This window comes from Gymnogyps californianus, chromosome 3 (assembly GCF_018139145.2).
Source record: "Gymnogyps californianus isolate 813 chromosome 3, ASM1813914v2, whole genome shotgun sequence".
Taxonomy (NCBI): Eukaryota; Metazoa; Chordata; class Aves; order Accipitriformes; family Cathartidae; genus Gymnogyps; species Gymnogyps californianus.
In genome coordinates this window covers 12,089,564-12,116,880 of record NC_059473.1, presented here as the reverse complement: position 1 = coordinate 12,116,880, position 27,317 = coordinate 12,089,564, and the positions used below count along the sequence as shown (strand labels likewise).

At 40.7% G+C, this 27,317-nt stretch overlaps 1 protein-coding gene across 5 annotated transcripts in view; it reads left to right on the top strand.

The window, feature by feature from the left end:
- Positions 1-27,317, top strand: part of EHBP1 (EH domain binding protein 1) — a 229,139-nt gene that overhangs the window by 13,499 nt on the left and 188,323 nt on the right. For all 5 annotated transcript variants that reach the window (XM_050894523.1, XM_050894522.1, XM_050894521.1 and 2 more), the window contains exon 3: positions 18,873-18,930. In XM_050894523.1, the coding sequence (XP_050750480.1) occupies positions 18,873-18,930 (58 nt within the window). The remainder of the gene's footprint in view (positions 1-18,872; positions 18,931-27,317) is intronic.

Here is a 27,317-nt window from a genome sequence, read left to right as displayed (position 1 = left end):
AGCAGGGCCAGAAATCTCACTTCCCTTACAACCTCAAGCCATCTTGCTGGTAAGTTAAGTAGCTTTGAAATAGTGAAGTATTTCATGTTACTGAAATGCTCAACATTGTAGTAAACCACAGGCCTTTATTCTCCTATTGAATACAATTCCTTTCAGCTGTAATCAGATTTTTGTGTTTTATTCAGACAGATGTTTGCTGACCCCGGCCACATAAAATTCTTATGACAAAATGTGCCCAGTTTAAAATGGGAACTTACTGTGTCACGTTGAGCTTTCAGGCTTGATTTTGCTGAACAAGCAATATGCACATATGTATACTTGGACCTCATCTGTATGCAGCAACTGCACTGTTTTACTGTGCCTCTGCAATCCATGTCATACAGCACCTATTCTTCCCTTATAGGCAGGAGGCAGCGGTACAGAAGTACATTATCTAGAGACATTTTCATGGAAATAGCTGCACAGCCAGTTTAAGCACTTCTGTAGCAAAATAAAGTGCACTTATATTTCTAATTGTACCAGAACAACTGTTCCAGTTTGGAGTAGCTTCCCTAATTGAAGTAGCTTTGTTGTCACAAAAACTGTCCTGAGCAAGCCTTGGTTGTCAAAAATGTTGTTGTGCCTCTGCTTGTGTTAAGGGAGAAGTAATCCATCATTACTTGCATCTCTAAGTCTGAACCCTAAACCCAGCAGTACAGGTCACAGGGCAGGACAGGTGCTGGCTTCGGTACTGTCTGTTCAGCCATCGCTGGGAATAAAACCGAAGTGAGGCTTTGCTCAAACACAGATCTTAATGTTTCACTTTCATAATTCATAATAGTCACAATTCTTTCAGAAACTATTTTAAAAGGGAGGTTACATCTTCTCTTGGTGAATGCTAATTATGATTTCACCTCTATTTGAGTGACTGCGATAGTAACAATCATACTGTTAAAGAAGAAATCTAAATTTAAAGGTAGAAATATTTAAATAATGCAGTTTGTTTTCATTCAGCACAAAAAGAATCCCTGGAACACTTTAAGACACAGGTAGAAAAAGTCTGGCTATTAATATCATACAATGGTAAAAAGAATTCTGAGTGCATTTGAAAGGGGTTCTTTTATAACATTTTATATTCAAAGGAAGATTTATAGCTTTGTAAATAAAACTGCAGTATGTGTTTGGCCTTCGACAATGTAATTTTACTCAGTTCAAATCGATGTCCTGATCTCTTCAACCTGACACATCCTTATATTGTCACTGTGTTGTATTTTCTTCACTGTATATGTGTAAGTGGTTTTCCATATTGGTGTCACATGCCGGTTTCTGGGTGGTTGATGTGAAAAGGGTAGGAATAATGCAGCATGCATAAAAAGAGTACTTATATGCTCTTACCATTTGGTGTGTTTAGACATAGTTACAGGAGGATCGGAACTTATTTACAGTTTGGGCTTTTTGAGCTGGTTATTGTATCAAAGCATGCTTTCTCTCTTTATTTGAACCTGGGAAGTTGGTTTTGTACATGTGTGGCTGTGGGAGTTTAATTTTTTTCTATCCCAAGGCAAGTTCCTAGTCACAGCAAAGAAGTCGCAGTGTTCTCTCTCTCGCTACCCAGATGTAGCCAGAAGCTGCAGAGTAGTTTTTTGAGAGTACTGAAAGTAGAAGAGCTTGCAAAGCTATATAGGTTTTTACTTACTGAAAGTAGTAGTAAAAGTTATTTTTGTTCCTTCCATAAATAATTCTGTGTCAGTCAGTTTAGCACCTTCATTTGTTCAGAGCAGACTCAATAAATTCTGTGCAGTTTTTTCTGTGTAGGTATTTTTGATTTGGAGGGGGAAATAATGTCCTCTTTGCTTCTCATTCTCCTAGAGAGTGTGGTTTAGTGGTAGAAACAAGAAGTCAGAAATCCTCGTTCCACACTAGGCTTCCTTTCAACTTCCCTTGTAACTGTGTAGACACATCATCTTTTCTATCACTCCCTAATTTGTGTGCACAAATCATCTTCCGTCAACTTTCCTACAGTTTTACATCCACAATTACTTATAAGTAGGATTTATGTCTCCTGTTAAAGGCCAGAAGGTAGCAGCTCTTTGTTCAGTAATACTGACGTGAAACAACTAAAAAGGCACTTTGCTGCGCGGAAATAAATATCAAGTGCTGACAATTTCTCTGCGCAAAAATTCTGCAGCCGCATAGCTCCATTATTAATCCAGTCTTACAAGACTGCTGTGTGATAGAGAAGAATGATCCCCATTTTATATCTCAAACTGAAATATGGAGAAATTGTGGAGAAGGTGCAAGAAACCCTCTCTGTACTGATATGAATTTTATGAGTGCAGATTTATGGTAGCAAGACACTGCATAACTGAGGAGGAAACTGCAAATTATACCCTACAAACTTAGAAAAATGCCCCCTCCCTTTTTCTTTTTTTTCCAATATGAATCATGTTAATAATGAGGTCATTTACAAGTGTGTTTGGTCACATAGGGTCAGAGTGGAAACTGTTGCGGAACATTGTGTTGAGGTAGAGCAGGACTGGTGAAGCAGAGTACATGAAGAAAATGGGAAAGGTAATTCTGGAGGGGAGGTGACCGCATGATCACTGATCTACGGTTACTGATGCAGGAGCTTAAGCAAGCTTTTTGTTGTGGGGAGGGGGTTTTGTTTGTTTTCTATTTATTTTCCTTTGAGTGATGTGTAATTAAGAGTATGTATAATGGATAAATGTCAGATTGAGAGTAAGGAAGTAATTTATACTAGGCTCTAAGTACATCCTTTCTAGATTGATGTTTCTAAAATGTTTTGTCCAGTGGTGGTGATATATTGGAAAATGACAATAACCATAAGGACCAAGCTCCTCTTCAGTAGAGGTGATGGACGCCTGAAGCATGTAATTGCACTTGAAAGGCTACATGTTGATTACTCCAGTGCGAAAACTTCAGGGGACCTACACTGTTTGTGTCAGATTCACTTGCAAATGGTTGTGACAGTCTGCCTGACAGTTCAAACCAAAGTGCTTTAAAAGAGATGTTTATGTAGAAACTATAGCACTAAATGAAGGAAGAGAACTTGTTAAGCTCTGTGAAGACTTTTGGGAATAAAGCTGATAGGATGGAGCTCAGTGACAACTCCAACAAAGCTGTGGCTGCACAGCAGGATATAGGCCTATTACTGCGATATAATCAGAGCTGTTGGAATATTCTGCTTAAGCTTGTTGACTTCAATATATACATACACTGGCTGGATTAGAATTGCTGATCCTTTTTTTTTCCTCTGCATTGCTGCGGAATTTGTTCAGTGATTTATTTTCTGCTTGGACTTTGGGTGATAGCTTTTTCCTTTCATATACATCCACAAAATCAGTCCCAAAATCTAATGCTTGTGGAAAGGAGAATGTGAATATGGGGAGGGAAAGTAACATTTTATTTCCTACCCTTAAAAAATGCCAAGAATTCTATGCAGTGTGTTTGTTGCTGCTATTTTACTTGTTTGTTACTCCAGTGTATCTGTCCTGTGACTTACAGTGTAAGAAGAGATAGGGTAGCACATGAGACATTTGAAATATTTATGAGGCTAAACTGCGAGAACCGCTCTTGAGTTTGGTCAGAGACAGGCTAAACTCTTGACTCTCTCTCTCTCTTGAGAGAAGCAAAACTCCATCACCCGTTTCAGAATTGCCAGTCTGGTTCATGGATGATTCTTGAAGACCAGGATTGTACAGAAATCAAATGCTTCAAAGCCAGAAGAAAAACCTAGTTACCTGTTCTATCTCTTGCGCTGTTATTTATGTGATGAAGCTGGCCACATGTCATCTTTACCTTATGGATATTTTCTCTTTGATTGTTTGAACCTTTTTTCCCCCCCTTTGAGTGTTCCAGCTGTAAGGTCCCTGGGTGCACGTGATCCCTATCCATCTCTTAGGAGAGGTAAGAGGGGGAAGGGAGAGTACAGCTGAGGAGAAGAGGGAGCCTGCATCCATCTTCAAATCCTGGGGTCATTCAGACGTGGAGAGGTTCATTTATGTTAGGTAAAGTGGGAAGTGTCCGATATGAAAGCTTGTCTACACTTCGGCCCTCCTGGCCTCCATTTCTGCTCTGCTGCCTTCTGCCATCCTGTTTATGAGGGACATGCTTCATTTGTGGGATGGCAGAGGGCTGTCAGCCCCTTGGGAATGAGGGCTGCACTCGCTGATCTGCTTGCCTCAAGGAAAGCTGGTGGTGTGTGCCTGCATGTGCTGCTGGGGACAGGCCACATGTGTCAGACGTGGCTCGGACACTCTGGATTTACTGTGTGTCTTTATGGAAGGGTCTCGTAGCTCGGAGGCCAGACGTTGCGGAGGCAGAGCACCTGTAGGAGGTGTTGCGCTACCTGTGCCTGAGTGGAAGCGCATCAGGTTCTGGCATAGGCAGCTGCCATGGGGAATCCCGCCCTGCCCCTTTTGGGGAACTTAAAGATTTCTTTGCATTGTTCCAGTGATGTGAGGTGACGTTACAAAAGCCAAATATCTGGCTCTGGTTTACACTTGGATTTCATAATTTTCTCCAGAACACTTATCTTCATCGGCTTTGAAGTTTGAGGGTTTCAGTGACCCAAAGCATCTTTGAACATTAACTGCATTGAAATAAATGAGTAATTCACACCTCATTTGGTACTATGTTGCTTGTCTGGCTGCAGAACAAACAAAGCCAAACCCTGTATATGTTAAAACTGAGCACTAGCTTTTCAGCCAAAGCAGTGAGAAATAAGAGCTCTGACTCGCCTGCAATGAAAGGTGTTAAAGGCTCTAGCCTGCTAGGTCGCCTGTCTGTCTTCGGCACCGAGGACAGAAGTTGCACTTCCTCTGGTGGGTTGCTTTGGGGAGGAAGAGTGGTTGAGAAGGCATTGATACTGCGTGGGGTAACGCGTTAAACAGCAAGAGCTAGATATGCCAGCGCTCATCTGTCAAAGCCCAAGAGACAAGGTTAAATGAACAGATCAAGCCAAGATAAGTGTTTTGTGTAAGGTCTCGTCTGCTCAGAAACTGGAAAAGTTAAGGAGAGCTGACTTAAAGCGTGAACTGCATAAATAAAGCCATGCTGAACTCTCCTGTGAATGCACTCATTCAGGAGATTTGCTCTTCACTGTGGTAGGCCGGTGATCTTAATTTTACTGAGCATTCCTCTGCAGGCCTGTCTGTCGTTTTGAGGTGCTTGTCCTGCCAGAGCATGGACATGCACACACGTGTGCAGTGCTGACCCTGCCAAGGCTGATGTTCCATCTGAATGCTCCAGAAGTAAATGTTTTAAAATTTTGCAGGCTTCAACTTTTGAGCCTTGTTTGTTTTAAAGATGAAAAGTGCATTTTACATCAAATACGCTGAAATATGTGGAAAATCTTATTTTGCAGAATCCAAGGAGTTTGTGTGCCCACACATCTCTATTGTCCGGGTTGATGACTCTGCACATAACTGGTTTTCCCCCTCAGTGCTCTGTGTGAACTCTGCACTGCTGAAATTGATTCCCATTCCCTTGATGGTTAGTTTACGGAGTGGATTTTATTCATTAGGCTTCTTTGACCCTAACTAGGCAAATGTATTAAAACTCCAATTTGAAATTTAGTCATTTACAGTAACTTATCTTCATTTCATTTACTGTAATACCCTTCTAAAAGCTTGAAATTAAAATTTTTCTTCCTGTTTATCCTCATTTAGTGCTAGATCGTGCAGCACTTAATCTGGTAGGAGGTTTTTGCCTTTTGCTGTAAGGACACTGTTCTTCACTTGGCACAACTAGGTGTTGCAGTAAGTTTGAGAGGCTTTGTCTTTTACTTCGAGTGGATGCTCTCAGCACTCTGCAAGATTAAGAGTGTATTTTGCTCCAGGAACAAACCTAGCCGCCTCTTTTTATTCACCTTTCTGCTTCCAAGGAGAACTGCTTTTCACACCAGACACATTTGTGTTTACAGATTAAAAAAAGCTTTAAATTAGAGTAAAATTGAAATCTAGGGTGAGACAAAATTACTTAATCTTTTAAGCTGTGTGCTCTATGGGATAGAGGGACTCTGTCTCTTTATCCCTTTGCCTCACTTAATGGTACAAGACTGGAATCCAGCCTGCAAGACATCAAATCCACTTAATAAAAAATCTGGACAGCGTCCAGGAGTCTCTTCTGTGGCTGCAGATGTTACTTTACAACTACCCCATGCTAAAATCCATCAGCTAACTAAAGTAGCCATCAGGCTAAAACACGATCAGGCATTTCACTATAGGATGGAGAGGGTATGGGTTCTGTCTATTTTAAGTTGATGTAAAATACCAACCATGACAGCACAGGAAGAAAGGAGAGGGCAGCACGGTAGCCAACGTAGTGACCAGGTTTAGTCTCCAGTTACAAACTTGGTGTGTGATGGGTAGCAAAAGGCCTCAACTTAAGACTTTGAAACAGTTGATACTGGTGGTATCTATATGTCTTCGTTGGGAATGTAAGCAAGGAAAGGGCAGTATTCATTTTTAACAGTTTATATCTCAAAAACTCTGGGGATGCAAAGGACCTTTTGTACCTTGAGGAGTGTCCTCCTGTTGGATGTTAGTAACCAGCTGTAAGCTTTTCAAAGGAGAGTAGGTACAGCTCGGTGTAAAAAAAAAACTGTGAAGGACCACTACTCTTAGTTTCTTCTTTAGGAACACTGAGCCAAAGGGCTGACCTAGCTCTGAGGGCTCTGTTTTTAGGAGTGTCTGACTTGAGTGAAAGCTAGATCAGGTTGTAACAGAAAAATATCATACAAGAAGATTATTTAAAAAAAAAAAAATCACAAACAAACAAAAAACCTGGCTGGCTGAAAGAAGTAATTTCTTTGTGCATTTTCAGCATCAGCAGGAATTCAGCTATACTGTAGGTTCTGTATGTTTGCTTTTTTAAAATCAAAATCTGTGCTTTAAAACAGTCATATTAAATATGCTATTAGTTTCCAGCTTAGCTGATCTTGAAATAATTAGTTACAATCTAGTTCAGATTGCTGTTGAGCATCTTACAAACAGCAGTTATTAGGAAAATCTGTTTAGGTCCTTAGTTGGTGGTGGTTTTAGGTTTTTTTGACCTTGAAATAGAAATGTTTCGTCAATTGTATCTGCAAATTAGGAATTTTGGTATTTTCAAAATACTTTCAAATTTTTAAAAGCTATAAGATCATTTTTTTTTATGTTTCAAAATAGAAATAGAGGTCTTTCAGTTAGGAATTTTTTTGCGTGTTTTGTTTACCATATCCAGCCCCTAGTGTTGGCAGGAGGTTTTGCTTGGTCTCTTGAGTATCCATGAGTTAACACGCGTTTTTTCTTAGCCAATACTTGCTGCTGGATGTGAGCCAGGGGTGTGACTTTGAGGGCACTAATTAAAAGGCTCGGTCAGTTCAACTTCTTAAAAATGATCCAAATTTTTAGACTTTGGATGTATGATTTTAGGGGAAGAATTGGTGATCTATAAATAGAAATAAACGGTGTTGCTTTTGAGATTGACTTCTGTAATCAGAAGTGTTAACTTCTGTTTCAGGAGGCAGCTTGGAAGCAATGTAACAACTTAATTAAACAGATTGAGCAGGAAGAGGAGGAGTTGTTCTGATTTTGCAGTCTTTGGAACAGTTATTTAGCTGTAAATACTGATCAAAAAATTTCACTTCTTACGGCCATATCTCCATCTTAAAGCAGCTCTCAAAAGGCCACCAACATGAAATGGGGCGTCTCTTGGGAAATGATAGTGGCAGTTTCTAATGCTCTACACCAGTTCCTTGGAAACTATATGCAAAAATTTTGTAACTCTGGTAATTAATGTTTTTATTTCTTAAAGTGCAAGAAAATCATAGCTTTAATTTTGAAAACTATCCATGTATAGCTTACTGCTGCAAAATTTATCACATTGGCTTATTCTCATTTTTTACATTTTGAAGGTCTCATTAAGCTTGGAGAGGACAAGGTCTGTAGAGGCTTTGGGGCTTTTTGTTGTGCTTAGTGTGCAAGTGTGTGACTTTGGTTGGGACCCAAGTTTAAATGCAAGGTTCCCATGTTTCTCTGTGGTGTTTCGATGCTGTGGCTGCTTCAGAGATTTCCAGTAGCTGGTGCATTATTGCAGTTGGTAAAATCTTTGAGTTTTGTGCCTCTGAATGGTGCAGAAAGATGTGTTACTTCCACCGGTGCCCTAGCTATTGAGGAGTGTTCCTCCCGGTAACTGGGCGCTTTGCTGAAAGCAGACGATTCATAATCCTGTGGTTGGTCATATAGCCAAGGTGATGTGAGAATCAGAGCTGAGAAAGCAGTTCAAGATCTCATCTTTCAATGCCCTCCTTCCCGGAAAGTGAGTTCATACTTCTTGATACCATATCTGTTATGGCTGTGGCTGAGAGCGCCTGTCAGTATTTGCAAAGTCTGGTCTCCTGGGCAGCGACGGGGGAAAGGAGCTAGCACAGCATGTCATGTTTTCACTTCCCCCCCTCCCCCTTTTTTTTTTCCTCTTTGTGATATTAATTTGCAAAAGCGAAAGGAGGCTGCTGACAGATGAGGAACCTCTAACTGGAGAGTTCATTGTGCATGGGCCAGGAGGGCCCATGTCTCAGAATAAATGCAGATTAATTTAGGGCTTAGTAAAGGCATCGTTTAGAAAACTAAGTATGAGTTTGTATCATACTAGCCCTTCCATGCTGCTCCCTGTATGGACACAGCGTACCATAGATCTGCCCCTTAGCTTACTATATACTTGTGTCGAGCTACCCAGTGTTAGGCTACAATCTTCTTTGCAGTGTAAATCAGGAGTTCACACTGTCTTTATAGCTTCAAGCATATATTCAAGCTTTTCAAACTTGCCAATATTGAAGAAGTAGATGACTGTGTGTCTTAGCACTCATTTACTCTTCATAGGTATCAGCCTTTTTAATTAAAACCACTAATTACTGTATAAGCATCTCAGTCTCATAATCTAGGCACCTGAGGTAGGTGATATGAACTTTCTCTTTAGACAAACCCTACAAGCTGGTACCATTCTGCACTTGCTGCCCACTCAGAAACCTTTACTATGTTTACAATTTCTGTGCATCTTCAAAGGACAGAAGTTGCTTTGTGTAATCCAAAACATGGCCTTAAGAAACAAAAACAAACAAGAAAACAAACAAGAAAACCCTGGTGCTGTTGGTTTGGAAGGGAGCTTTAAAAGATGCACGGCGCCAGATTCTCCTACTCCTGCCAGTGCTGAACTGTAATTTTCTTCAGGATGAGTCCATGGATTGCAAGGAGAGGAGGAGGATGGAGGCATTAAAGCGCTGTCGCTGCTGAGACTTGCTTTGTCCGAGTCCTAACGTGGATGTTGGAGTCTCTGTGGAACAGAAGTCAAAACCTTTGTTCTTGTATCTGTGTGTGAATGTGAAACTTGCCCAGGCAGTAAGAACAGCAAAGATCATCCTGCTCTTTAATCGCTTGTAGTAGGCTATGCAGAATTTCTTAAATCTATTTTAGACAAATCGGAGGAAGAAGATTATTTTGTGAATAGTTCAATTTCCTAACACTGGTTTTGGTGAAAGATACGCACTTTTCTTCTGTTCTGCAGGAATTGCAGAAAAATAATTTTTTTTCTCTGCTCTTTCCAGAGTGAAAAACAGAAGGGCCTTCTGTTCGAATGCTATTTGGAAAAAAAAAAAAAAAAAAAAAAAAAAAGATGCAAAATGGAATAGAATCTGTTTTGTAATGGGGTCTGATTAAAACTGACAATGGTGTGCCGAGAAACCTCTTGCATATTTTTAGTACAGAAATATATTGTTTAATGTGGGCATTTGTTTTTGATTGGCTGAAGCTTCATTTCAGGCAGCATTTGTCAGTCAGTTTTATTTTAATTATGCTTTTTGCACTTTTTATTGTGAGAATACATCTAGCATTTACACTTGTGCTTCAAAATAAAAAGGGATAGCACACAATAGTTTAAGGTATCCTCAGTAATGCACATACATTGTTGTATGGAGATATTATCTTTGGTCTATAGATAGAGGTATAGGTAGGTCATGGAGCAACCCTAAAATCAAAGGGAGGGTTGATGCTGCTCAGTGTCTGTCTTAAAATTTTCTGAAGGCTGTATAGTCAGCGAGGACAGGAGCTGGAATTTGAATTCAAAATTCCTAGTTTTCTTGCTCAAGTTTGCTAAAACTGTGTTTCCCTGGTTCTTGTTACTAATCTGTTTTATTGTTTTACACCACAGTGAACATGGACATTCATGAAGAGAGGGGCAGGTAACGCTGATCACTTGTGTCCGCTTAAGGAAGTGCGGGATGTGGAGGCTGGGTGCACAGAGGTCTGCATTCAGCACTTGGGTTTCATAGCAGATAGATGGTCTAGCACTTCACCTTCTTAAACCAGCTTTCAAATGCACTGTTATGTACGAGGTGAAAATGAGTTTGATTTCTAACTAGTTTGTGTTTATTCGCTTGGCAGTTGTCAGGCCCCAGCTCTGTGGGGAAGAGGATCGGAATAGTGAGCTCACCGTGGGTCAGGACCGGGCGGACTGTGCAAGCAGGTTTGCGTAGTGCCTGCCTTCGCCATGCGCTGCTTGGGAGGAGCAACCTGCCAACTCTAAACTGAAAGCTTTTTTTTAAAAACATTGATTCATTGTTAAAATGTAGAAGACTAAATATTCTGAAAAAATAACATAAAAAGGAAAATTGGGCATCTGAGAAAGATCTGACTCATGGTGGCCTCCTGTGAACTTTCCACTATAAAGCAACACACTCGGCTCCTTCCATTTAAGGTTTGTCTGAATGGCTGTGTTAGCCTGTGCTCCTCCCTGCCAGTTAGCCTGAGCCCCCGCTAGCCATGCACAAAAACCTGACCTGCATTTAGTGGTGTTGTAACGCTCTGAACTTACTTAACTGGGGAGGCTGGTATTACAAGCAAGCTTTTAGGTGGCCTTAAGCAGGTCTTGTTTTCTGTAGACATTGTTTGTTATAGAGTATTGGGAGGTGTTTCTAAGCTCTGGTATGGTAGGAGGTGTAGTGTAAATCTGTGGACTAAGCATTGCTGGAGTAAATGAGTAAATGTCTGCCTAAGGTGAGTGTCTGTGATTATAGGAGAGTGAGATAAGAGATCTACTTGGTCCTTCTGGTGCAGTACTCTTAACCCCTCCTTGGGACAAGCAAGGCTAAATTGGATCAAAGAAAGCTTCTTCATGGAGGGCAGCTGGATGTGACATAAAATTCAGGGACTAGTCAAGGCATCCTCCTGTTACTGTCAAAAGGACATTAAAGAACACAATTTCTGAAGACTAGGGTCAGTTTGTGTATTCTGCAATATAAAATTCTGTTGCAAAAAGCTTTAAGAAAAGATTTTGCTAGATAGTCCTGTTGAGTTTGTTTTGCTCAAGATTCTTTGCTGCAATAACTCCTTGAAAAATGAAGCTGAATCTGTCCTTGTTGCTTGTTCTGAATAATGGATGAACTTGGGCTTTGTTTAATCCAGCTCATTCTGCAAACTTTGTTTGTGTTTGGTTTAAGAAAACCAAGTCATCAGCAGTACATACTACACATTCCATGCTCAGCCTCACAAATAGATGCTGTGCAGATTCAGTAGGTCTGACTGCACTTGTAAAATAGTCGTAGCGTCTTGCTTTGTCCCTTTTTTGTTTAAATGAAGCAAAGCCAGACTAGAGCGTCTTTTGAAAAGCAAAGCATAATCTTGAGGCATAAGTCTTGTAGAGGCCAGTCCATTTAGCTGCAGATGTATAAAAAAACCCTAAAATTCAGTTCACAAGGAAAATCCTGGTCTTTTGACAGCTTGTGTAGTCTTGAAAAAATATGTAGAAACCTCTGGTGGGAAGAAATGAAGGAGGAATTTTCTGTGTTAAGCATAGAAAGTGAAGAAGCAGAAGTGGAGGGATCTCAGCTATGGTGTCCTCTTGCTCTGCCTGTTTTAATGATTTCTCTTTTGAAATTTCCCAGCCTTGCTAAGACTACTGGATGGTTGCAGTGAGAGAAGAAGAAGCTTTGTCTTGTTTTAGGGGCTTGATGCATATTCTGCAATGAGTTAGGTTGGGAGACTGCTGTTTTGATTCAGATAGTCTGATGTGGCAACGCTGTGAGATGGTTCAGAAGTCTGTTCACAGGCCTTACACGGGAGTCTGCAGTGAAGTGGGAGCAGACAGGCTAGGCCAGGTGAACGCGTCAGCCATCCTACCTTAATTTGCTGGTGGATGCGTCTTGGCATCTTGTACAACTACGTTGAACGATGTCTGGGTACAGAGTGTTTTGAATACCCTTAACTTCCACCATGGAAGTTAAAGGGAGGTGGGGAAGAAAACCCCAAACGCCTTCCTGAAATGCAAAGCTTCATCTCACAATGTACTTCATCTTATAATTAGCTCAGATGGGTTTCATCTGAGCACGGCGTTTTGTTTTCTTCTTAATGTTTCTGGCTTTTGCAATCAGTGCTGTACCTTCCCTCAGCAAGAGGGCTCATTTGGCAAATGCATCAGCACATGACATCATTCTTACCAATGTCTCTAGGCCTGTTTAAAGCATCGGTGGTGACTTGACTGCACTTCCTGGAGTTGTAGGCAGCTGTGGAATTTCATTGATCATGACCAACAGGAAATTCTGAAGGGAAAAAACTTAGTACAAGGCTCACGAAAGGCCGTTGCTCGATTAGTTCCTTGGCTAATGGTAATACACGGCATAGTGTAGGTCCCAGTGCAGAAGACTGCACTGCAAAGAGAGCTTTTCAAAGTAATTATCTGTAAAATGAGGAAAGTTAACGTTCATCCCAAGCTAATGGTGGTATAGAACCAATCACATTTATTTTTAAGAGACCATTAGAGAGCCTTGATAGCATTCCAGCGTTCATGTAGAAAGCTGTGTGCTGGTGGGGAGGGAGGATTGGTTCCTAATGAAAACCTTGCATGTCATGCTGGTATGCACAATGCAGAGGGGACAAAAGGTTGTTTAAAAAAAAAAAAAATTCTTATCGGAAGTACTTTGACATTAGTTGTCAAGTAATTATTTTTATCCTTCAATAGGTGCATCTGCATGCTATTGTGCTAACACTGCTGCTTCTCTTGTTAATTATATTCTTTTAAGCTTGCTTCACAAGAGTAGTCTAGCAGCCCATAATAATTAATGCAGTTCAAATCAAACACCATAAGAATAAAACAAGCTCAACTGAAAAAAAAAAAGGGGGGGGGGAAGGCAAAACCCAACACTTAGGCAATTTGATGCCAAAACAAACATGCAGGCTGTAGTGTGTCCCTGTACATACAAAAAAGCTACCTTGTGCATTACAGGCATTTAAAGATTATTGAATGTTATTACATGTAATGATACCTTGTTACAAACAAATACTGTTACCTATTTTCTCTCCTTTGCCAAAAGGTTGTTAGTAATTGGTCTTGCCATTGGCTTCACTGGCCATAATTAAAGTTAAGTGCATCTGCAATTCTTTCCAACAACAGATTCTAAACATAAGTCTCTTACAGGTTTTTTTTGTTATCAAATGGTAAGTTTGATGGAGAAATAGGTCCTGGTTAATGTTATCTGCTTCTGCTAAAAGGTTTACAAAACAAGAGCTAACAGGAGACTGATACCTTTTATGTCCTCCTTTCACAAACGATATTTGGAGGGTTCTGTAATCAAAATATTGTGCCAAATAGTTCCTGGAATGATCAAACCAAACCCCAGAAGACCTTGAATCTTGCACAACCTCTTTTTCAATTGGTAGAATTTGCAGCATATAAGGTGATGATCAGATGACATAGTTTTTCCCAGTCTGTGGAATATTTTTATTACTTTATTTAATAATGGTGGATATGGCAAAGTCTGGTTCCAGTGTTTTGTCTTTTTTTTTTTTTTTTTAAATCAGTTGTTTCAATAGGAGAATTGAAGACACTAGAATCATGGCTTCCATCTGATGGGAAAAGCAGGCATGGTTTTGAATTATAAGTGTTCTGTTAACCTGTATTTTAAATCTCATTTTAGTTACTTAGTATGCAGGGCAGCAATGAAGCTCTTTTTCTGAGCCACAAACTTTGAAATGATAATCTTCCCTGCTTCTTTGCTGAGTAAATTTCACTTGTAAATAATAAAACAAGTTTACTACTATAAATTGCCTTTCTTCAGGAATAGTTTCTTGTGAACCACACAAAAATGAGTAAAGAGCAAATACAAATTTATGGTAGGCTTTATAAAATATGATCTTTTGGATCCAAGCTGGATCCTTCAGTACCTGCCGCTGGGTCCCTGCCTTTCACGGTGGCAGTATCTGATGCCCCAGTGCTGCTGGCTTCCTTCGGCTCCCCCGCCCAGGGGGCTGCTGCTACTTTGGCAATGCTGCATACCGGCATGGGGTGAAATGCAAAGCACCACCAAGGGAATCATGTTAGATTCCAGTACAGTATTAAATACTCCCAGTGAAAGGCTGGTGGTGTTGAATTGTATACGTTGAAGCAATTCCTTAGTGTGGAGATGTAGCTGTTCAGCTAAAACCCAGTTATTTCCCCCACTCCAACCCCATCATCTTCGGGTTAGAGCTGTGTTATTTCTTACCTTAAACATACTGGCTTTGCTGGAGTTGAATAAGTGACTATCTAAAAGCTGGTAGGTTTAAAGGAATGAGAAATGTTGTTTGTGCAGCACAAGAAATTAATTTTTTTAATTTGTTTTATAGCTGACCATTAGTATTTGTTTGGCTTGCACCATTGTGGATTTTGTATTTGGAATGATCTCCGAGTTTACAAAGTAAACTTATAAAGGATACTAAAACTGGTCTTCAGCCTAATTCTTCAGAAGTGATTTTATTTGCTTTTATTGTTGGTTAATGAGCAGCCCAGGTTTATGATGTTGAAGGAGGGGAGAAGTCTGAAGTAGGAAATATTACTTAAATGCTTTAAATGAGCAAACTGCATTATGTGGTTTTGGCTGTTTCCTAGCACTGAGACATCACTAATAACCTTGAATGTGAATTTGCTGATTAAAATATGAGCTGGGCTTTTTCTTCTAGAAGTGTATTGGCATAAAAGAGCAATGAACAGATTGTGGAAGAGAAGGTTGCTCTTGGCTTCGTTCGTAAAACAGTTCTATGGAAATATTTTTGAATTGTTGGATTTGTGACTTTCTTGAAGAAAATCCCTTAGAAAAACTGCTGTTCTGTTTTGTTTCAGTTAAGCATGTGGTATACTTAGCGGGGAAACTCATCCTTTGGGATACTTTCTTCTCTTCCCTTCTCTCCCCATTCTGTTTTACTAAACTTTCTGTCTCCATATTGTGATGACCTTCCTTGTTTTGTTTGGGCAAAGTACCTCTGGATGTGGATTTCTCTCATACTTGAAGCTGAAGGAGCAAAGTATACTTAGTACTTAACAAAATAAATATACTGGTGAAAGAGCCTGGAGGAGCAAGTGCTGCTCATGCTCTCCCATTGGCGTGGCTTGGTCTTCTCAGTCTGAATTGAGACTCTAGTTGGCTTTTTCATGTTAGTGTATTTCTTTATATTCCTGGCAGAGGGAGTTCTTCAAAATTGGGAAATAAATCCAGGCTTGGTGATAACTGTGTGTGTGTATGTGATGCAGACGCAGCTCCCACTGGAGAACTGCACTGAAGCACCAGCTGTCCCTGACAACCTGTGTAAAGCCAAGTGAGCAACAGCATGGTTTAAAATGAAATGAAAGAATTAAATGTAAGGTCAATTACCAACCTGAAACACGCGCATACCGGTATCACAGGAGATGACTGTTGTGTTTTAGTGCCCATCTCCTGATTTTATTTTTTTTCCCCTCTGTCCAGACTTGGAAGGATTTCTGCATTGAGGCTTGTCAACCCTTGACAATTGTTTTATGCTACTCAGTTTTTCAGAGTAACTGTGTTGTGTCTACATATAGCCTCTTCTTCACTCTTTTCTTTTCTTTTTTTGAGGCATCTGGCATAGCCATGGGTCTCTTCTAGAGTACCCCATAATGAAAAATCATATGCGTTGCAGGAATGCAGGTGTGGATTAATTCCTACTTTGAATCGACTCGCTTTGGCGCTGACACTGACACTCCTTCTGTTTCCTCGCTTTGCTTTGCTGTCTTGCTTCTCTTGGTCCGTTTGTTTGCACACGTGTATAACTGTTCTTGGGCCATCTCCATCAGGGCTGGCCTCCTGGTTTAGATGTTGGCACCAGTGGAGCTGGGTGTGCTGCTTCACTTTTCCAGCTTGTGGCATGTTTCCCCCCTCAGGAGATGATCCAGTGCCGTTGTAAGAAAAAAAAAATCACTTGTGATGCCAAGATAAATAAGACAAGATCAAAACGGGTCTAGAGGGACAAAGCGGCGTCACCATTACCTGAGCTGGAGCTGCAGGAAAGGAAGGGACCTGTGTAGGATCCATCTTAGTCTCCCTCACAGGATCTCTGGAGACCTGCGTGCTCTTCTGATGAAAACTTGTGGAAATTTACTCTTGAAATCCATATGTTGGAATTCAATGTTTTCATGATCTACTAAGTATACCATTAAGAATGTCTCTTTGCCTCTTACATGTTTCTGATAGCTGGTGTTCCTGTACACCTGAGCAGGCCAAGGCCACCACAAGTATAGTGGCTGGCTGCCCTGGCGAGAAGAAACAGGGAGGAGACATGTTGCTGAGCACTGTGTCCCTCTAGATGAGAGGGAGAAGAGGTAGAGAGCTGGTGGCAGTGTGGACTTGTGCTCTTTCTGTTAACCTCTGCAGGCGTTGTCCTGCCTTTTTCTACTGAAGCTCCCATTTGTGTGACTCCTGGGCCACAGAGTCCCACTCTCGGAGGGAGGGTTGTCTTCAGAGTAGCCACTGGTACTGCAGGAATGCATCTTCTTTTAACTTTTTTCTTTTTTCTTTTTCCTTCCCTCCCCCACCTTCACCTGCTTTTGGCATTTTTTTTGTGCTCAGAGGCAAGTTTAGGATTGAATGAGTCAAGGTTAAATTAAATTTGGTGCACAAGCTAGTTTCTGAAATGAGAATAAGTCAGCTTTAAAGTGCAAAGTGAAATAACTCCGGAAAAAATTCTTTATTGTAGGCATGGGTTTGGATTGCTTTGCTTCAAGGAAATTGCTTGGGGGTGGTTTTTTTTTTCTGGTGGCACAAACACACCTCCCATCAAAGTGAATGGGGGTGTGTGCCAGCAGATGAGAACCTAATGCACCGGACACCAAGTGAGCAAAGAGCTTTTGAAGTACAACAGGATGACCTCATTACCAAGGAAGATTTTGCAGGAGAAGCCACAAGCAGAGCCAACCTACAGTGTAGGTCACCTAAACAAGCCATAAGAGTGAATTTACACAGTTTAAAATGCAGTAGGTTTCAATTTATCCGAACCTGGGAATTAAGGGATATATTAAAGGAGTAAGACGCCATACAGAATAGCAAATAAAAGCTTGTGTCTTCATTTCCTTCGCAGGATCTGCCTTTAACTCTTTTTCAGGAGAACTTTAGTTCTGGTGGGGTTTAAATGTAAATTATAGGTGATGTATTAGTTTTACTGTAGCCTGCAGAAATGATGAACAGCTCAGTGAGAAGGTATATAATACAGTGACCAGCACTTCAGTGCTTAAAATGACTATTAAAAAACTTGGGTTTTCATTTGAAAAGTGTTATGAAGTAGGTAGTCTCCCTGTGATGAAATACTACGATAGCAGCGTGAACACTGCTTTTTTTTTTATTCAGAATATTTATGTGGATTTTTTTGGGTGCATCTTTTAATAATGATTTGAGCACATTGTATCTGGACTTTTTCGCTAACATCCATTTTTTCCCCCCCCCCATGATTTTTTTAAACATGAAACAGGTTTTGCTGTTGGCTTTAGAAATGCAAGTGTTCTTACACCAGTGTCTCAAAAATCTGAGTAGCAATTTTTTTCCAGGCAGAGTTGCAGGTTTAGTACTTTTAAGTGGAGATGTGAACTCCATTGAAAATCATTTGTGGGTGGATTTGTAGTCAGGCTCGTTGATGGAATTTGGGTCATCAGCCAGAAAACAAAGCCGGAATGGAGGGTCAGGAGTCTCCGGAAGAGGGGTCATGGGTCTGGAAGAGGGACCAGAAGTGTGGATCATACGATGGGAAGTGTAACATGGGCCAAAAAAAAAAAAAAAAAGCCCGGAAGTTAAGTCAATATCAAAAATCAGTCAGAGATAACTGTAAAACTAATAAGGTAGAAGTAATAGGGCTGTAACTATTAACCAAGAAATAAATCGTAAGAAATTTAAAGAGAAAATAATTTGTACTGGAAGTGTCCTTTATTGAGGTTTCCATCTATATTCGTTACAAATACCAAATAAACAATTTCTTGGAGATCCATGCTGAGTTTCAGCATGTTTGTCCTTCTGAGTAAAAGTTGAGGAAGCGCTGATTTATCTGTCTGTGGTCATCCAAGGCGATTTTGAGGAGTGATATAGGACTTGATTCTCTTGTTTGAGGTATTCAAGTAGAAGAAATAATCCTTTGGGGATGAAAAAGTGGAATTGCCTGTTTTCTTTGCTACTTAGCAGTACCTTTTCAATATATGTGTGTAGAAATTCAAACTAGAGTTTGCATTGATGTTTATTTTGGGTACCGGATTGTTTCCAAGGTGTCTTTAAAGAGGCTATATCCTGTTCTCTGCCCCATGGAAGAGTTTCTGCTCAGGTATGCTGCTGGCTCTGGGGACATGCCCACAGGCAAGGAGAGCAGGAGGAGAACGATGACATTAGTGTGTGGATTGGAGGACAGCCTTTTTCTATAAATACACATTATTTTTCCTGTTAAATGACTGATGCTGAGAGTGTGTTTTAGATGAGCTATTTTTAAGAGATAATGTATCCACTAAGAATGTCATTATGTATTGCAAGAGTTTTAATATAAACTGTTTACATATTGATCTTGTTGTAAATTAAGCTGTTTCTTCCTTATCTTCAACAGGCAGCCAGATAAACTAGTGGTGGTTTGGACAAGAAGAAGCCGAAGAAAATCCTCTAAGGTTAGTTGATTGCTTAATAAGTCCCAACTTTCAGTGACAAGCGGGGTCAGCTGTTTGAGGGACTGGTTTCTTGAGTGTGGGGAGCAGCCAAATACATGAGAAATGTTTTAATTGTTTTTCTTTTTCTTTTTAACTCAGTTTATCCATAAAGTTCAGAATAAGCTGCTGTTGATGTCAATGCTAATTTATGGAAACACTTAACTCTGATTTCAGCTTTGGTTATTTGTTTAGCAGAACTGTATCATCATCAGTTCAATTTCAGTTATTAATTGCTAGAACTAATTAGAAAGGAGAATATGTTTCACTGCTAGAAGTGTATTAAACATAATTAAAAAAAAGTAATAAAGAATCTGACATCCCTGCAGTAGGAAGATAAAGTCTGAGTAAGAGGCTATTTCACAACTTGAAGATACTACAAATCAAAAAGAATAAAAGCAGGCTCTTTCAGCCCAGTAGTGTATCTTTGAATTGGATTTTAACGTTTTACTTCCACAAACACTGTGAAGAAACCTGTGAATTTGTGTTTTATGGCTAATGACTTGGTAGCCTGAGGAAAGGGAAGCTCCAAGTGAAGTCTGTCCAATATTTGGGCATTCATAAAGTTTGTCTTGCATGGGGCTGGGGTTTTTTGATGTGTAAAAGTTTGCAAGCAGAGTAACCCTCTCTTTTGTGAGCTTCACGTTACTTTTCTTCCTGCAGTCGGAAATCTGAAAGCCTTATGAGATTACTGTCTCTTTGTTAAATGGTGCTCAGTTTGTCTAGACTGCTGAATTTTACTGCTCTGACAGTAAGATGCAGTTAGCCTCTGTGGAGCCTCCTTTGCGTCTGGGGTGAAGGGAAAGGCGAGGCAGTCTGGGTGTGTGGCTTGGTTTCCATAGAAAATGAAGCTTAAAAAAACCCCAGAACACTCTCCACTTACACTGAGATTGAAACAAATGGCAAGCATTTCTAAACCTCTTCAGTGTCTAATATGACAATGTCTTGTATGGTGTTGCATTATTGACTAATAAGAATGAAATCTTTTGTCAATCCTAGCAGTCGGTTGTTGTTGCCTAGGGAGGTGGGGAGCCTATTTCATGCGTACAGCAGGCAAGCAAAGGCCTTTGAACACTGGTCATACTGCAGGATTTCTTTTTTTGCCTTGTGTCCTCTGATATAGGGCTGTCCCCCATCTGTCCAAAAGCTTGAGAAGGGCAACATGAATGACCTGGGGAAAAGAAGTGTCCTAACCACTGGGCAGGTTTGCAGGGGGCAGGAGTGCGTGCTGGTTTCCTCCCTTCCCAGGAGCATCTGCTTTTCAAGATAACTCAGCTGTACTTGCTCATTCCCTCTTGCCACAGCTGTTGCCTCTTACCCTGGTCAGGCTTATGGCAAGTGGCCTTGTCCAGAGGGGAAGTTTTGGAACTCAGCCTTTTAATAATTCTTCAACACTTCAGTTAAATAGAGGTGGTCTAAGCTCCTTTTTTTTTGGTGTATGCATCTAACTCAAAATGATACTTCCAAGAACTCTGAGATGGTGGAGAGAGGGCACCCACGATAGAGAAGATATCATGAAATAATTATACGTTGAAGAACTTAAACGTTTAGAAAATGTGATACAGTTTCCTACCCTACTCAGGAGACACTTTGGGGGTTTTTTACTGGTACTCCTCTTTTTCTGGCTTTTTTCTGATTGTCATGCATATTTGCTGTATTTTGTCTTTTAACTTGAGGACTAAGCTATTCTAAGCTGTTTTATCTAAAGACTGACTACTGACTGAAAGTGACTGCACAACCAAATGTCTGCTCCAGTGTGTGCATCCTAAATTCTGCTTTAGGGTATGAAAACCCAAAGGTGTTACCTGGTGAGTAAACAAGGGTGTGAACTTAGTCTGGCACCTTTTCCAAGATAATTGCTCCTGTTCCATGTTCGTACTCTTCAGCAAAGCCAGTCAGACTATTTCTCTTTCATTGAAGGATAAACTAGCTCAAATTACCTTGAATTTATAGCATGGTGTATATCTAGGCAGTAACTGGTGATGTATGGTGTCTGTTGTGGCTTACCCTATGCTAACTTTTCTATTTTAGTTTCGTTTAATTTCTGTAGAACAGAGAGGGAAAAGATAATATAGAACAGTAAATTCAATACTTACACAAGCATTGTAACCCTGAAAAGCTTAGTGAAAAGCAAAGTATTTGTCCATGAATGACTGGTTTGTTGAGATTCAGAATATGTTTAGAAACAGAAGCCCTAACAAAAGTCCAGTAGGGCTTTGAAGTGATGGGTTTCTGCCTGTGGTGTTATGGGCATGATGCCATAGGCTCCAATGGCAACATTTCACTGAAGCGAGAGGATTTTCTGACACTAGCTCAGCTTTTTGGGCTTGAAGTTTTTTCAGCTGGGCCATAAAGTTCCAGGATGTGTCCTCTCTTTTGGTCACCAGGCAATAGAAGCAACTCTTGGATAAACTGGCAGATTTACCTGAGACTCAGAAAAGTCTTTTGCTAACTAATTAATTCATACTTAGTAAGATCCCACAAAGGTACTTTGAAAGTGGCAGAGTGGCCCTGAGGCCTAGGCAGAGGACAGAGTTAATTTTAAAGCTTAGGTAGCTGATATGATTTGAGCTGTTTGGGTCTAAGACTGTAGATCAATAAATGTTCTTGATCTCTTAGTCATCCTGCCAGTAAAATACTTTATTCAACATATTTGTTTCATCTAATTGCTTTCTTGGAAGCAAGTCAAATGATTATTTCCTCTTATTTTACTTTTGATGGACACTGGGGTCAGTGAGTACAAAGCATTAATAATTTTCTATGTTTTTCAGCTTCTTTGAGAGGGAGGAGGAGAGGGATGAGGTCTTACCTTACTGTAAAGATGTTGTAAAGACTTCTTTGGAGGTTATGATTTCTTTTCTGAACTTTTCAGATCATTAGGGATAATGAGGAATATCCCTATGTTAGTTCAGACTCACAGAATGGTTGAGGTTGGAAGAGACTTCTGGAGGTCATCTGGTCCAACCTCTCTGCTTAAGCAGAGCCACCTAAAGGTGGTTGCCCAGGGCTCTGTCCAGGTGGCTTTTGAATATCTCCAAGGTGGGAGACTCCACAACCTCTCAGGGCAACTGGTGCCAGTGCTTGGTCACCCTCATGGTGAAAAAGTGTTTCCTGATGTTCAGAGGGAACCTCCTGTTTCACTCTTTGCCCACTGCCTCTTGTCCTGTCACTGGGCACCACTGAGGAGAACCTGAGTCTGTCGTCTTTGCACCCGCCCTTCAGGTATTTATATACATCTATGAGATCCCCCAGAGCCTTCTCTTCTCCAGGCCAAACAGTCCCAGCTCTCTCAGCTTTTCCTCCTATGAGAGATGATCCAGTCCCTTAAACATTTTCATGGCCCTTTGCTGGACTCTCTCCAGTAGCTCCATGTCTCTCTTGTACTGGGAAAGTACAAAAGATATGTCATCAAAAAATGTGGTGCAACTTGGAAGGTGGTATGATGGTGCTATGGATGTATGCTGAAACTGGCCTGCTTAACTAATGTAATCTTAAGATGCCATTGAGCTGAAAGCTGAGTTCTTGATGTCCTTTGAAGCCCTTATTTTTGTGGTTTTCTATGATTTTGATATGCCTTCTGGCCCACATACTTTCTTTCCAAGTAAACTACAGTGGTCCCTCAATTAGAAGAAATAATGACAGATATCATGTGCAGGAGTCTGAATATTTTAGTTGTTACTGTCGGAAACATAAGATAGGAGCTGTAGATATGTTAAATTATAGTAAGTTTTAAAATGTTGCAAACGAAAAGCAATAACCATTTAGAAAGAGCATTTAAATGGCAGTCTGATGGATGGATACAGGACCATAAATGTATCGAGCAGTTACTGACCTTAATGCAGATTTAAGTTACAGCTGTATTCTGGGATCCTCTCTCTCTGCGCAAGTCTGATTTCGATGCTTTTCAAGAGGTGTGTCAAGACAAGATGGCTCTGTGTGGTTGGGCATCTTCATTGTGTGTGCAAGGAGTTTACAGAAAATGGTCATTTGCAGTCTTTCTGTATTTGCCAGAATTACTGAGCAATTCTAGAACCAAAATGAACTTTCAGCTTGGGGAGAGAGGGAAGTCGCCTATCTGCTGGTGCAAATGTTGTCTTTCTTCAAAATCAGGTAGGTGGGGCTTGCCACAACTCTTCAAGCCTCATTTAGATAGTTATCAGCATCCATAGTTTACAGAAGGTGGAGCTTGTAGCAGTGGACTTGCTCAACTCTTCCTCTTTGGTACCCAGTCACACAGGCATGTTGCCCCCAGGTTTTCAGGCCCTGGGCTTTTGGACTTGCCTTATTTTTTTTGAGTGGGGGAGGAAAGTCTTTGTTCTAGTGTAGAACAAGGGAAAAATGTGTTGTAAATATGTTTACCTTCATTTCACTGAGATGCTCTCGCATTTCCAGGCTTTGAACTAAGAAATTTCAATTTAAAAAGAAATGTTGCCATGATGTCAAGGAGGTACTTTCTGCTATTCCTGTGAACACATACAGGCTTATGGTTGAATTATACACCTCTGAAGAATGAAATTTGCACTTGCTTCTGAGAGCCTGACAGAATTATTCTTCAAAGATCCTTTTTGTATCAAAGCTGAAAGAAGGTGCCTTGCCTGTGATTTCAGCAATTCTGCTGCAGGTTTATCAAAAACTGTTTAAACACAGAGGAGAAGGAACAATGTTGGGAACAGGGAAAGGACTTGAACAGTAAGAGCAGAGCCAAGAGAAGCAGAGGAACAGGGAGTAAAAAGGATCTATATGTAGGGAGTAAAAAGGATCCCTTGTTGTCCGCAACAGCAGCCCGCCCAGCCTTTTTTCAAGGATATGCCATCAATAACGCAGCGGTTGGGTCACCTGTTTTGCTGTCCTTGGCAGTCTGTTGCCTTTTCTGGCTACTTCATTGCCTAGTGTCAGCCCTGCCTGTCACTACCAACTCCTTTACTGACTGGAGTTACAAAGGTGTGTTGTGACTCTGACATGCCAATGACTGCCTGGGACATGCGCAGTTCAGTAATGGCACTCCTGGGGCTTCTCAGTTTGTTAGTAAAGTAATGAAATCATACTGGGTTGCAAATGTAAGCAGTCAAAATCAGGATGAGTCATTCTAATGGTCGGTGTGTACCATTTTAGGCATATGATATAGTCTTTAATAAGGCAATTGCAAATTGTTTTCCTACAGCATTGCTGCCTCGTTAAGCAGACAGTGGTTAGCGGAACTACTTAATCGATAAAGAAGTTGGAGGGTGTTTGTTAAAGAAGGTATAGGACATGAACAGAAAAGACTGCCTCACTGTTATGTGGTTAAATGCTGCCTTGGGGAGTTCAGTTTTGTCACATCCTCATCTACGAAGTTCCTGACTGAGGCTAGATAGAGTATTAAAGCTAGATTTGATGTATCTTTCAATTTTCTGGGGCATGGGGACTGACTTGCAGCAGTGCTGAGCAGCCATCATTACAGTGAAAGTGGAAAAAGTCTGCTTTGGAAGACAAAACAAAAGGTTGTTTCATGCTTAATCCCTATAAAGTAACATTGTTGCTGATTTAAGCAGACCATGCCAAATTAGTGGCAACTGGCTATTCTTTCGCTGCTTGTAAATTGGGGGCCATGATACCCTTCTCTTTTTCAGGGATCCCGTAAGGTTGAATTTTGGTGACATTCTGAGGTGCAGTGATGGATGTCCCAGAAAACTATGAGAAAAATAATTCAGTGGTTTTTTTTTTTAATAAGAAGCCCAATAGATAAGGCCAGAAACTTGATGAGAAGGGGAAGAGGCTCTTTATCTGAGCATCATCTATCATGGGCAGTGAATAAGGCAAGGTTTGGTGAAAGTAATAGCATGAATCGTGTATTTAAGAAATGTCATGAATGTGTATGTGTGAAATTAAGCTTGAACATCTAGCCCAGTGCTAGAGAATCTGTTTCCTAGTGAAGATGAGTTTTTGCTCATTTTCCAAGCTTAGCAGTCGTTCTGTAGTTTTTTAGCAGTAATACATGGATGCATAATTACAGTTGTAACACATGTCCGTGCTGATGAATTGAAGACATTCATGGGAAGACCTGTGGGAATCTGCTAGTTTCCTCATCTACTCTCAAGGGACACCAGCAGCAATGGGTTGAATGAAGCTGCCTGGCATTTCCAGGGCTTTGAACTTTCTTCTTTGGCATATGCTGGGTTTTTTGGACTGCATCCCAGGGCGGGAGTGCGACAGGAGCATTGTTCTGGTGCCCAGCTGCTTTAACTGGAGGGCCAAGCACAGTGATTTCAAGATGATCATGGGGATGCAAGCTGTAGTCTGGAGTATGGTCTTTAATTTGTCTCCTCCCTTTGTGATACTGAGCTATGGTACAGAAGAAGCAGCCGCCATCCACAAACTGCCAGTTGAGGTTCCCTTTGGTGTGGGGGAATCGGCAGCTTTTCCCAGTCCATTCCTTTTCCAGCAGGTCTGTTAGCAGCTGGATCATACTGACCTCTGGCTGTCCCCAGATGATGTATGGCTTTGGTGGGACTCATCACATAGAGCAAATCGGAGCAATGCTCAGTCTTCACAAACCATGCTGCTGGCATGAAGGCACCAGATGAAGGATCTGGCTGCTTAATGTCAGCTCCTCCTCTTTTGAGTTATTCATTTTTTTTCTTTTCCTGTCTAAGTGTTCTGCCTTGATAACACTGAAGAAGAGGGATTATCCTTACAAGCTGAGCTGCCCTAAACACTATTGGAGCCAGTCGAGCTCCTGCTTGGTTCTTATGCCCTGAACAGCCTGTCACAGAGACGAGCAGCAGAGCTGGTCTGATCATAGGCAGTTGGCAAAAATTTTGTCAGGGAAAGAAAAGCAGTAGCAGCTTGCTGGCTCACAACAAAGCCACTCCTGGGGCTGCAGGTGAGGAATAATGGTAGGTCTGTTTCTGACTTTTGCTTTTAAAAAACAATACTGAGGGCTTGGCTATAGGAACATATTTTTGATTCATAAATATAAACTGTTCCATAGTTTGCAGTGGGCTTAAAATATTATGGTCAGCTCTAGGATCTTACAAGAAAGTAACTTGCAATTATCCTGCACAACAGAGGCAGGATGCGACAAGGCGGTAGTGAAGAAGGGAGAAAGCAGATGGGTAACAAAGCATCTGGAAGGGTAGGCTCTTGAAATAATATTTGTTTTTGAAGGATCAGGAAAGAGATTTTTGTAGACACAAGGAAAAGTGTAAGCAGCAGTAAGCAGAGTTGGTCGTGATAAGAATGGCTTATCTGCCAGGTCATGAAATCCCCTACATACAGGGGCTGGGGAGTAACTTCCATAATGTACTCTAGTTAGCCGATTTGCCTGCATCTGCCTTACCTTCTTCATGATGAAGTGATGAACAGCTGGTGGTGGCATTTATTAACTTCATGTTTGAAACCAAAGTTCCTGATTTGGGGCTGTCTTCAACTTTATCTTTTTTCATTCAGATTTAAAAGATTGTTCTGTTTATATTCTATAATCTAGACAGCTGAGCAGTGACTGTAAGGGAAGGTTTATATTCAGTCTCTCTCATGTTTTGTTGTTTGTTTTTTCTTCCTCCCCAAGAATGGCTAAGAAATTCTGGTGTAGGTTTGGTAGGGTTTTTGGTTTTGCTACCTCCCTCTCCTCCCTGTAAGAGGATGAAAGATACTGGATTTATAAATGTTTATACACTTTCTTATATTACAGAGAATTGATAGTAACTGTTTTATTAGATTGGAGGAGAGTGCTTCAAAAATAACAGTGTTTATAAAATTACCTGGTTTGTTCCAAGTGTCACAGAAATGTATTTGTATTTTGGAGTCCAAGTTTCCCTGCAGAGTGGGAGGCAGTGTCATGTGGTCAAGGTCAGCCCCTGGTGGGTAGTTATAAGGAAAGGTGATGTAGAAAAGGCAGCCCTCAAGTGAGCTAGTCTCATCTTCTTTTGTTCAATCAATGCATTGCCATATGTTGAACTAGGTAGAGCTACTTTATAGTCTTCTGTAACGTTTCACCATTTGGTACAAGAGTTTCAGGAATGCTGGGAAATGTTACTTCTACGATTAAGCCCACTCGTAAAAGCAGGAACTACTGGAGGACAAGACTTGAGTTTGTCTAGCCTGTGCATGAGGTGAGAAAGGTGTGTGAGACTCCTGCTGTTTCATACAACCAAAAAGTGGACACTTACCAAGAGTGGAGAGACTGTACCTTGCTCATAATAGCTTAAGTATTACTAAATGTTGAGAATTTGCACAAACATCAGAGCACTCTCTTTGTGTTTGAAATTATTGACTATTGAAAGCTGCTTGACAACAGATTCAGTATTTTCAGGAGTGTTTCACTAATTTTGAGTACAGTTTGTAAGCCCTTTGTCTTGTATGTGCGTTATCAT